This window comes from Kryptolebias marmoratus, linkage group LG12, assembly GCF_001649575.2.
Source record: "Kryptolebias marmoratus isolate JLee-2015 linkage group LG12, ASM164957v2, whole genome shotgun sequence".
Lineage (NCBI taxonomy): Eukaryota > Metazoa > Chordata > Actinopteri > Cyprinodontiformes > Rivulidae > Kryptolebias > Kryptolebias marmoratus.
In genome coordinates, this window is record NC_051441.1 from 16,391,880 (window position 1) to 16,404,350 (window position 12,471).

The following is a 12,471-nucleotide window of genomic DNA, read 5'->3' on the forward strand; positions in this document are numbered from 1 at the left end:
AGCCATCTTTAATCGGGTTGACTCTGAAAGTTAATCAGTTGTAGATGCACATCCACTTATTCCATCCTGGGAGTTTCATTAAAATCCGTCCACGGGTTCATGAGATATTTTGCTAACAGACACAAGCAAAAACACGAGTGCCACATTAGGTTGGCCTCCTCCTCATGAGCGACAGGGAGAAGAACCCTCAGCTCCACAGTAGTTTAGGCTCGATGCAGCCTCGTCATCATAAATAAATGATGAAGAGGAGCTGAGCGTCTTCCTCTGGTTGCTGCAGTCATCCTGGTCTTTACCCAGCATGCAACGAGGTCACGAGACCCCGCCGTTTCCTTCACTTGTTCACCCACTTCTCTGTAGCCCACTGTGGCTTCATTTTCTTCTGTTTAACTGTCAAAGGGATAATTCAGCTCTTTTAAAAGTGCAGCCCCGTAGAAAGGTCATGAACAGTTAGTATCTTACCTGTAGCAGATAGCTCTTTAAGTGACCCCAGTTAGTTTAATCTGACCAGATTAACAAAAGAAGCCAAGACTAAAGTCGACTGCTGCCATCTTACAATGGTTCATACACTATTGTTGTTGTTTTGATATAGAATTATGAGGGCACTTTAAACCACACGTAGCAGCAGCTGTAGCTCCCCTGGTACAGCCTAGGGCTTTTCCAGCAGGAATAGCATAATTCATCCATTCCTCCATTTTCTTTTACCAGCTTCTCCTTTCCGGGTCACGGGGAGCTGGTGCCTGTCTCCAGCAGTCACTGAGCGAGAGGCGGGGGGACACCCTGGACAAGTCCCCAGTCCATCACAGGGACACAGAGAGACAAACGAGACAAACACTCACACTCAATTTTAAGGACAGTTTTAGAGTTACTAACTTCACCTAACATGCATGTTTTTGGTCTGTGGGAGGAAACCCACGTGAGCACACGGAGATCATGTAAACTCCACCCAGAAAGGTCCCAGATCAGGAAGCGAACCTGCGATCTTCTTAATGGGAGGTGGCTCTAATCACTGCTCCACCTGAATATCATAATATTTCTGCCAAAAAAAACATAAAAAGTAAAAAAAATAAATAAATAACATGAACCAATATAAAGGTTTAAGACGACAGCAGCCTGCTTTGGTCTTGGCTCCACTCAGACTCGCCGTCATTCAGATTTAAGCTTTTCCTCCAAACTGAAGTTGTTCAAAACGTTACCTGCAGCAGGTAAGATAATAACTGTTTATAACCTTTCACATTTCGTTTGAAGTTGCTCTACATTTATTTGATGCCGATGACTGTCAGAAGGAGTTTTGTAACACCTTTTTATTATTTCGACTTTCCGTTCCAGCCTGTGCCGTGTTTTGCAGGTAGTAGCTGAATGATAGGTCTTTAATTTCCACAAAACGCTTGACTTCTGTTTTGGCTGATGAAGTACCTGACAGCCCGAAAGGAGGGCGCTAATTTACCCACGCCTCTCGGGCTGTCCGAGATTTTGCCTGAATGAAACGCAGGGCGCTCCGCCACCTCCAGGGAAGCAGTAGTGTTGTGGAAATAAAATCGACTGCGACCTCCCTCTACGGTGTTTCTCCTCTACTTCGTGCATTTTTAAATCAGGTGCGTTTGCTTTCGTTTGCTCCAAAACAAAAACAAACAAAAAAAATACACGCAAGTGCCGCGTTTAATCCACGGCTCGTATTTACGGTGTGTGTCATCATGCGTCAAACAGTCAGCGCGTCACGCATTGATTCACATTTCCAGAAACTTCTGGCTCCGGACCGCCGAAAAGGTCGTTTTTACTGCCTCGACCCGGGTGTTTTGGTTCCAGTCGGCCGTGTTTTGTGTGTTTTTTGCTCGGGCGCGGGTGAGTGGCCTCGCCTCGCCGAGCTCTGCCCCGCGGACGGGTATTAACGTTAGCGGCTAAAGCGCGACAAACAAAGCCCGACTCGGAGAAGTTGTCGCTTGTTTGTTTTTGTTTTTCACGCTCGTTTCCTCCCGCCCCGCAGAGCCCCGTGCGCTGGACGGAGACTCGCCACCATGGACCCACGGAAAGTGGCCGAGCTGAAGGGCTTCGTGCAGCTGTGCGAGTCCAACCCGGGGATCCTACACCTTCCAGAGATGAGCTTCTTCCGGTCCTGGCTGCAGAGGTCAGGCAGCCTTCCTGAAACACACCTCATGTCTGCTTAAAGCAGCTGCTGCTGTTGCTGAGGGGGGATTTGTGAACTAACTATCCTGCCTTTGTCTCAGTTTCTACTTTAAATCTGACACATTGTAGACCTACCACGTGTTCTGACCCGCCCACCTACAGTAAAAACCAGGACCAGGACTCCTTATGGGTCCAGTCCTGATGCTGTGGAAAGTCAGAGTTAGGGTCAAACATTAGGCTACAGAAGTCAATAGTGTCCCAATAATCTACTTGTAGGAACCTAAATATCATAAATCACTTAACACACAATGAGGATAAACCTCCTTTTGTGTGGTGAAAGCACGCTCCAGTTTTCTCCACTGATAGTGAACTTTAGCACCGAGGCATGAGCTCGTAGTTGGTCTAAAGCGGGTTAATAGTTCTCCTCAGTCTCCAGGAAAGTGAATTAGTTGTTGTGTTTACATCAGGGTTCTTGTGCAGGCTTTTAAAAGTGTGTATTTTAGTCGTATCCTTGGTCTGGGTAAGTACAGAACGAAGAAAATAGGGCTGTCATCGTCTGTTTTCTAACCTATGAAACGCTGAGTGATTGCTGAGATAATTAGGGCTTTTCACACTGATTAAACCCATAAAAGGTGGGTGTAATTAGTCCATGTTGGTTCAAACTCTGCGTTGGAAAAGATAAATCAGAAGAAGAAGGTTACTGACCTCCTCGGCTGGATTCTTTTTGTGGATCGCGTGAAGAAAAGAAGCTGAAGAGGCTCTGTAAAACAAAAAATTTGACGTCTCACTTCATTTTTAAGTTCATGGTCATCTGATCTGTGCAAGCTGCGATACTTAAAACCACAGCCTTTGAGCAAATGTTTGCCAAAGAAGTAACCATGAGATTAAAATAAACAATAAGTATCTACAGTATAAGTTTGTCCGTAGATGTCGAAAAGTTACCTGAACTGGATAGAGCAGCTAACATCCAGTTTGATCGGAGACCAAAGTGGGTTGCTGCTGAATTAAAACGACTCCAGTTTAAAAAAAAGATTGTAGTAGTTTATGAAAACTCCATTTTATAAATCGTTACATCGTCATCAGTTTAGCATTAAACTATAATTTCAGCAAAAACTGACCCGCAAGAGCTGCAGCTAGCTTTCCTACTTTCAAACAACCATAAAACTCTGTAAATAACGCTGTAATATGAAGTTTATGGCATAAATTTACATTGAAGTTGATTTTAAAGGCAGCGTCAGTCCACTTTAGTTTTCGGCTCTTAGCTTATCTGTTTGGTCGGAAATGAACTATCTGCAACAGGTAAGATACTAATCGTTCATAACCTGTCCACAAAACCCCTCTTCAAGAGCTGAACTATCTCTTCAATTTAAAAAAAAAATAAGTGCAATAAAGTTATTAATTGTGAAATATAAAATGTGCAGGAACTCAGGAAAGCTTCTTTTTTGTCTAAAGTCCTTAAACACACCGTTTGGTTAAAAAAACTTATCCATTTAAAGAGTGTGTTTGAAAAGTTACACACTCCTAACTTTCACATCAATGTAAAGATTTAGAAAAACAGATTTTTTTTTTCCGCTTACAAACAGTTATCGGGCTACAGATTTGATAAACCATAATCTGTTTAAGACGCCATGATTAATCTTGGTGAATCTGCTGTGAAGTTTGATGTTTTGCTGTTTGAGGACTCGTTGAAGGACTTCATGAAACTTGTGGTTCAAGCTGCTGCGCTCTGAGTAGTTTTCCTGGTTTACATGCCGCCCATTTGCTAATTGAACATCTGCTCACGACAGAAACAAAAACCTCTTAAAAACCAGAGGATTTAGTTTTAATTTCTGAGTCGTTCTCTGTAATTCTGTCTTGCAGCATGGGTGCAACACTTCCTCCCGAAGAGAAGAAGACGGATTCATGTCAGGTGGTTTGCAGTCTTTATTTATTTTATTTAATTTTTTTTACATTCCCGTTTAAATAATAAGAAAAAGCCGAGCCAGAAGAAAAGCTGGGTGATTCTAACGGCGTGCGTTGTGCCCCTCAGGGCGGCTGTCCTTGCGGTCCTCCTCCTTCGGCGGCTCCGCCTCCTGAACCCGAGCCCGCCGCCGCCGCGCCGTCCGAGAGCGAGGAGAGCGACATAGGTACCGCACGTTCACGGGTTAGGGTTAGGGTTGCACGTCTTTTATTTCTAATTCTACAGTGAACGGTTTGAACAGGTTTTAGATGTTTGGAGCGCGTGTAGTAGATTGAACCTCTTTTTATCTGATTGTCATTAAAAACACCAATTAAAAGCTCAGCGTTACAAAGTCTACAATGTATATATTTGGACATATTGCTAAACAGCGTCAGTAATGACAGAAATCAGCTGATTCAGCTTCATTCACAGATTAGTTTAACTATCTTAGAGGCAAAAAACACACAATCTGGTTACCATGGGAACTCTTTAATGCCTTTTTATTCTAATTTCTGTATAAATACAAGTTATATTGTCCCACTGTTCCGCCTACAAGCTGCAAATTAAACTGCCTTATTTGTCATAAACAAAGTAGTATTTTTATTTATTTATTTTTTTTACAAAAGTGGCCTGTAGCTCTAATCTTTCTGTTCATTAATTGTGAAACCTTCATTAAATACAAATCTGTGAAGGTTTTTCCATCCGTGTCGCCCATTTATCAAACTGTTTGGACCATATATTCGTTTGTGGAACAGATATTTGTAGTTATCTAAACATCAGGTATGATGAACCTGTTCACAACAGAAGTGACTTCACTTATTTAAGGAAAATAAAGCAATAAATACAGTCCAGCTTGGTCCAGTTCAACGGGTTTAAATTGAGTTTATTTGTATTTATGAGGCGTCACAGCTGATTCATCTCTGGGATTCAGTTCCTGCCGGTCATAAACGACCGGTTGCTGTGGGAACGGAGGGAAAAGGGGTAAAAAAATAACAGAAAAAATCTGTTTTTCCTTTCAGAAATCGACAACGAGGGAGTGATCGAGCCGGACCTGGAGGAGCCGCAGGAAATGGGCGAGTTTGAAAACATCGAGGTGAAACGTTTGTTTTTCTTTTGCTACCTAAGATTCAGAGCGATGAGGGCGGAGTTGGTTTGAAGACGCGAGCTGATATTTTCCCCCCTCAGGTGACAGAAGAGATGATGGATCAGGCCAACGAGAAGAAGGTGGAGGCCATTAATGCTCTCGGAGAAGGTGGGTTAAACGCACACCATATCCTGGTTCCAGTAAGAGATCCTCTCGTTTATTTATTATTATTATTGTTTTTTTCTCCTCCAGGCGACCTGCAGAAAGCTCTGGATCTTTTCACCGAAGCCATCAAGCTGAACCCCCGCGTAGCGATCCTGTACGCCAAGAGGGCGAGGTGAGGACCGCCGCCGTCCGCTTTGACCAATTCTCTGCTCCCAGTGTCCGCTCCGAGCACAATAAGCCGTTCTCTCTCTGTGTCAGTGTCTTCATTAGGATGCAGAAACCAAACGCAGCCATCAGAGACTGCGACAGAGCCATCAGCATCAACCCCGACTCTGCACAGCCCTACAAGTGGAGGGGGAAGGCTCACAGGTACAGAACGAAGGAGTTCAGCTTTTCCACGCGGGACGCAACCAAACATAACCCAACAATCAGCAGCTGCTTTAAAACATCCCATCAAATTAAATCTATTCATATTTCCCTAAAAAATACATAAATGCACTTTATTCTTTTAATAATTGTTCCTAATATTTATATCTGTAGCTTATAATCAACAATAATAACATCTGATGTCTGTTTGCTGCAGACATTAGCCATCACTATAATGTCTCTAACTCAGTCGATTTTACAGATGTTGAGGTGAAACTGGGTGTGGTAGTAGCTGAGAGTTATCCCTGTCACACGGCGTGAGTTCAAACGTGTGGCGCAAGGTCTTTGTCGGAAACTTCAGGGCTGGTTTTCAGGGCTGGCCATATTCCACGTGAAGTTCTGTTTTGGTTTTTGAATAAACGGTGAAAGAAATATGGCTTTAAAGGAAATTTTAAATAAATGTAGATTTTACTGAGTCGTGTTTGTAAAGAAATACAATGATATCAATTTATAAATCCTTAATTTTCAAATTTCACAGTTTTCTAAGGACCTCCAATAATAGGTTTGGGTAAAACGGCTGAAACGGCTTTGCTGTGCAGCCTTTATAGTTTGTAACGTGCCGCATGAATCAAACGGACTCTGACAAAACATTTTTACAACATATAACGAAACCTTTCAAGTTGTTTCAGTCTGACGTTGATATTAAAACTGAACAGATGACACTTTCTGAGCGGCTGCTGAAGAGGCTGGAACTGAGTTGGTAATAATAAAAGTAGCAAAAGACTAGCTAGAAGCTAAAAGTAGCTGAAGCAGACAAGAATAGAGCCGGTTTCCTGAAGCAGATTTCAGAGAGGAGAACGTTTTCGAAAGAACTGAAGAGTATTTCTGCCGGGAAGACATTTGGAAATAAATATTTAGGAAAGTATAAAACTCGCAGAATGAGCTGAACGTTTGGACATGCGTATGGCTGAAATTAGCACTGAGAGCGCAGAAGTAGTTAGATTGTTAAAAAAAAAAACCCAAAAGTACAGAAGAATAAAAAGCGAAACAGCAGTGAGGATGCTGACTCAGCATTCACGCTGAAAGGCAACAACACTTCTGCTCCCTGTGGAGGTTTTGTTGGCCTTCTTCGGCAAATTACGGAGCCGTTTAATTTTTCATTTGCGTTCAAATTTGATCTCAGGGAAAGCTTTTAACTCTCAACTCATCAGTGAGATCATGGTCATCTCAGAGCAAATGAAGGCCTCCGAACTGAAACCAGCTCCTGCAGCTGAATCATCCTCTTTGTTGACTGTTTTGCTGTTTGTGTTGTTTTGTTGGTAATTTGATAGTGTGTGTGTGTGTGTGCGCTGCAGGCTGCTCGGTCACTGGGAGGAGGCTGCCAAGGACCTGGCTACGGCCTGTAAACTGGACTACGACGAGGACGCCAGCGCGCTGCTGAAGGAGGTCCAGCCAAAGGTACCCAACCCGATACGACGGGAATCAATAAACGCCGCCGTAGATTTGATTCAGCGGCAGCATCTTTTACAAAATCACAGTTAGTCTGTTCCCAATGGGTGGAAGGAGGCCCGTCGAATAAAAAAAGATGTTTGGTTTTGGGTTTTAACAAGATGCTGACGCAGTCGGATCGAAGCAGAGAATCGAGGGAATCAAAAAGAACGATTCTGATGTTTGTTTCAGTCGTTGTGTTTGTCTCTTTTTTTTTTTTTTAGGCTAGTAAAATCCTGGAGCACAGACGCAAATACGAGCGTAAAAGGGAAGAGAAGGAGATCAAGGAGAAACAGGAGCGCGTAAAGAAAGCCAGGGAGGAGCACGCACGTGCTCAGAGGGTGAGCCGCGGCGCTCGCTTCCTCTTTTTTTTTTTGGTTGTGAGTCGTTGAATGACCTGATGGAGACGTCTCCTGACTCGCTGCTCTGCTTGTGTTGAACAGGAAGAGGAAGCGCGGCAGTTTGGAGGAGGATTCTTCCCAGGTAGGAGAGCGCGAAGACAAAACTGTTGCATATTTCATACGGCTGGCAACACCATGATTTATTTATCCACCATACCTCCGGGCGGCTGTTAGCGCAGCGTCGGACCCTTAAGGACTCGCAGGTCAGTGTTCCTCGTCTGCCGCCGCTCACAGGTGCGTTTTCCTGCAGGTGCTGCAGGTTTCCCGGGAGGAGCGGCCGCCGCCGGCATGCCCGGTCTGAGCGAGCTCTTCAAGGATCCCGAGCTGCTCAACGCCATGAAGGTGACTTCCTGTTTTTGTCGCACGGGGGGTGATCTGTCTACAGCAGGACTCGGAGACTTTTACTGTCAAAAGAGCTGCTTCTGCTGCTCCGACCGCAAAAAACAAACCTACTCGAAGAACAAAAGAAAGATTACGCACCTTTACAACTATTATACAAATACTACACATAAGAACTACTTTTGTTCCATTCTGAAATTAAGGAAACGCAAACGAACTGTTGATATTTGTCAGTATTTTCACATTTTAGGACAAAGGAAACAACTTTTTTACCATTTCCTGGTAAACTGAGTAAATTAGGACAGTTTAAAATAAATTGCAGCTCACTGAATTGTAACAGTAACATTAATTGATGCTTTTATTAATTGTTAATGAAAGATTTACCATATTTTTGCAGAATGCCTGTTTTCTCATCAGCATTTTGCTGTGAAATGTTTTAAAATGTTTAATTTTCAGTGCATTCACGCAGTAAGTCTGGATATTTCACTCTTGAAGTTGGTAACTATGAGGAAAAACTGATGTTTTCTTTGTCTTATTTGCATAAACCTGGACAAGGGGACTGATATAATTAACATTTGTAGTACTAAATGTATTTTTTTTCCATTTATTTGTTATTAAAACTACAAAGAGCTTAATGTGACCCCAGAGCTGGAGGTTTCAGACCCCTGGGGTTAGAATTAAACAACTAGGACCAGACGGGGGACATCCAGATGATTTTATGCGTCTTTCTGGAAGAAAAATGTAAACTCAAATGTGTTTTGGGCTCTGATTAGTGGTCAATCTATTTTACAGCGCAGGCCTGTAAATGACATCCCATAAGTACATTTAAGTTAGGAAAATCAGAGTCATCGTATGTTTGATGTCTCAGTAGCTCTGAACTGCAGTAAAGAAATGAGTTGTTCCTCGGATTGTTTTTTGGGAGAGTCTGCTTTACCGTGGCTTCAGCGGCCCTAATCGGTGACAGAAAGCCTGTTTTCTGCACCGCGGTGACGGGTCGGTCATCCAGAGCCATAAATTCAGTCCTCGGTTCTGTAAGCCTTTTTGTCTCACCGCCATCTTGTGGAAATCTGCCCCCCAGTTTTCTCTAAAGTGCACTGCCCAGCTGAGTGTTGAGCTCTCATTTTGTATCTTTAAAAGTAAGATGTGATACGTGAGATCGGCTCAGTAGTTTCAGTTCAAACAAACGTAGCATGTGTAGGTTTTCAGATGCACCTTTACCTTCAGGAAACGTTTTATTCAATCTCTCATTAAGATCCGTCATCGATTCAACTTGTTGAGAGTCAGGGGTCGAGCAGAGCCACAGAGGCTTTACTCACAAAAATGATTTTATAATTACTTATTTAACTGGCAGTAAAACACTCAAAGAGCCTCCTGGGCTACCATAGTCTCTTTGTCTTACAACGCAACATAATTCACTACTAAGTGTTTTTGTTTGTTTGTTTCTCAGGATCCTGAGGTGATGGCTGCCTTCCAGGATGTGGCCCAGAACCCGGCCAACATTTCCAAGTACCAGAACAATCCCAAAATCATGGCCCTCGTCACCAAGCTCAGTTCCAAATTCGGAGCGCCCCCGCAGCCGTAAAACAGGCGGGGGCCCAGAACTGAGCGGAGCGGTCCGGGGAGGCGGAGCTTTTCAACAATTATTCACTGTGTTTAGTTAAAACAGGGGCGGGGGGAGATGATGGAGGGTCAGCTGGCGAGGCGAGGAGAAAGTTGGACGCCTTTTTTTTTTTTTTTTTTTAAATCAGCGTGTTAGAAGTTAGAGAAACATCTAAACCAAGCGTCCCGACGGTTAGGAATCAGGTCTGATACGTGGATAACCTCAGTACGAGTCTCAGCCGGGACTTTATTTAACCACAGGTCGACTTTTTTAAAAAAAAACGTACGTCTGAGACAGCTGCGCCGCGAGCCCCTACATTTAGACACTAGCATTTGTACGGCCATTTAATAACGCAGTTTAACCTCTTTGTTCCCTCGCTGAACACAGTCGAACCCTCGCACAAGGGGGTGTCGGCACGTTTTGTTATCAGATCTGTTATAAATGCAAAAAAAAAAAAAATGTTAAAGTGTTGATGTTTCACCCTGTTGGAAATTCACAATAAAACCTCTTGATGCAAAATTTGTTTTACTGCCATGATTTAGCTGATTTTTCCCCACAGTATTGTGTTGATCCTGAATATAAATATGAATGACGGGAAAACTTAAATGTTTGAGAAATTAACTTTTTCTTTCCTTGATTAAGTCAGGGAAATATCATCTTTATTAGCCAAATTATGTGCTACAAAATATCAGGAAACAGAAGTTTTCTATAGATAAACACTAAACTACATAAATTAAATTGTTGCTTTAATTATGACAAAAAATGGGTTAAACTTAGGATTTATCTGTCTTAGGAGTGAAAATTTAAGCTCATAAACTTATGCTTATTTAAGTGATTATTACCCAAAAAATGAGAGTACCAGACTTCTCAAATGCCACAGTATTTTAGTGCGATAGTGGGTCATGAGAGCATTTAATCCAGCCGCATCATCTGTCTTTCAGGCAGAGGATTACTGCTCGAACACATGGTCAGGTCTGAGCGTCAAAGCCAACATGGCTGAAGGCTCAGGCGTCTGTTCACCACAACATAGGTCTTAAAATGTCTTTAATGAAGCAAACACAGTTTTCAAACAGGACCACGTTCCACCCCTGACAGCAAAAAAGCAAACCAAAGATCGATAACATTACTGTTTATTTAATACTCACAATATACCAAAACAAAATGTGTGAAATAACACCTAGCCAGAGAAGCAGAAGAGAATTATAGAAGTGGGGGAGGGGAGGGGGTGATGCTCGCAGAAGTCAAGGAACGAGTCAGAGATGCAGCTAGTGTCCGTATCTGGGGGGGAGAGTTAAAGGACAGAAACAATGTGCCGTCAATAAAGATGAAGCAACACAAACTCCTCCTAAATATGAGCTGTACTCACTTCTGAAACTCCCACTCTCTGTTGTCCAGGGGACACACCTGTCTGGTTTTCAGCCAACGTGAAATACAGTGGAAATGAAAGGCATGCTGTAGAAAAACAACAACAACAACGTCAGCTTCTCTCACTCCAAGGCCTCATCAGAGGATCTGGGTCTCTCTTAAAATGAATGCATTTTAACAGGATGACGTTAACCTCAATAAAAAGAATGGGACACTTTTATGCATTAAAAAATAAACGACAATATCAAGGATAGAGGCTCACGTTGCAGACACCCCAGGCCACGGTGCACTCCTCAGACGTCGCAGAAGCTTGGTTGGCCTGACACTCTATGCCTGATGGAGAAGGAGGAAATCTGTTACACAAAGTTACAAAACAAAAAATCCCCTCCTGAATGTGTGTGTGCTCCAAAAGATGTCCAAAACGACGGAGAACTCACAGAGATCCATGATGTGGTTCCTACAGATGGCACAGTTATCCACCACGATGTCCCAGGCCCACAGCGCAACAGCGTTCCACTGAAACAGAAATCAAATTGTTCATCTTTTTTTATGGGTTCCTGAAGCTTGGAAGCAACTTTACTTCTAATTAAGAGGAATTTAAACCAAATGTAAGCTTTTACAGAATGAACACAAAGCAAAACAAATGAAAACATTCAATTTATAGGAGATTCAAAACCATCTGGAGCCTTGACAGACTGAAGTACAAACAAGTACAACAATTTCAATAGTTTACAAATAAACTATTGAATTTGAACCCAAATGTGCACGAATGTCTAGTAAGAGTTTTGGTGAAAATTGATTTTAAATTTTGATTTATAAAATGTAAAATACGTGCATATCTAGATGCTCCCCTCTGTAAAACATGTCCCTACAATGTGTCATCAACATGAAACTGAAATGTTGTTAGAATGACTTCATTATTTAGGAAGTTTCACAGAAAAGTCCCACTTTAGCTCTGTAAAAACTGAAGGGAAATCTGCTTCATTTAGGCTACATAACATCAACGAAGTCGCATGAATTTTAAACAAGAATATTTAAATATTTTGTGAAATGTTCAGACACGCAAGTAGCTCAGCTGACGAAGCTAACTGTAGTTAGCATGCCGGCTAACACTAATTAAAATGTACATTTAAGAATGACTCGTCTGTTTTTATTTGCACTGTGTTTTTAGTGAAGCTGGGTAACATCTCTCCCATCACTGCGGATTATATTTTTGATACCCTTAGTCCCTACTAAAGAATCGCAGATTCATCCCTTGTTCCGAGGAGGCTAACAGCTAGCATCATTCTAACAGACAACGACGCAGTTAGCCTCACTATGCTAATGCTGGGTTAAACCTTGAGGCGCTGCCAACGAAGTAAACTATTTCTCTTCATCGGGCCTCAGGGTCACTTTAAACAAGTTTACCTTCTTAACTTCGAAACGCTTCTTGCTCGCGCCGCTATTAGTGCCGCTCGGCGTGTCAACATCCATCGCTGCTGCCATCTTGGATTACCGGGAAGCTTTGACGTCACACCCGGAAGTACGACAGTTTCCGTCAACCTGAATCCAGATTGACAATTTTTGTTAAACTAAGTTCCGCAGAAAAGGGAAAAGACGCATC

At 42.6% G+C, this 12,471-nt stretch overlaps 2 protein-coding genes across 2 annotated transcripts; one reads left to right on the top strand and one right to left on the bottom strand.

Annotated features, from left to right (window-relative positions):
• The first annotated feature begins 1,437 nt into the window (after positions 1-1,437).
• st13 (ST13 Hsp70 interacting protein) lies at positions 1,438-10,022 on the top strand. The gene is made up of 13 exons (XM_017416499.3): positions 1,438-1,592; positions 1,982-2,122; positions 3,982-4,030; positions 4,151-4,247; positions 5,080-5,153; positions 5,246-5,312; positions 5,397-5,481; positions 5,568-5,678; positions 7,031-7,133; positions 7,388-7,504; positions 7,607-7,646; positions 7,815-7,906; positions 9,351-10,022. Exons 2-13 carry the CDS (start codon positions 2,013-2,015, stop codon positions 9,483-9,485), a joined length of 1,080 nt encoding a protein of 359 aa, XP_017271988.1. The 5' UTR covers positions 1,438-1,592; positions 1,982-2,012; the 3' UTR covers positions 9,486-10,022.
• Positions 10,023-10,615: 593 nt separating this feature from the next.
• On the bottom strand, positions 10,616-12,426 carry rbx1 (ring-box 1, E3 ubiquitin protein ligase). The gene is made up of 5 exons (XM_017416660.3): positions 12,276-12,426; positions 11,306-11,384; positions 11,131-11,201; positions 10,870-10,955; positions 10,616-10,781 (listed from the first exon to the last, which is right to left on the bottom strand). The coding sequence occupies exons 1-5, from the start codon at positions 12,351-12,353 to the stop codon at positions 10,769-10,771; spliced, it is 327 nt and encodes a 108-aa protein (XP_017272149.1). The 5' UTR covers positions 12,354-12,426; the 3' UTR covers positions 10,616-10,768.
• Positions 12,427-12,471: the final 45 nt, after the last annotated feature.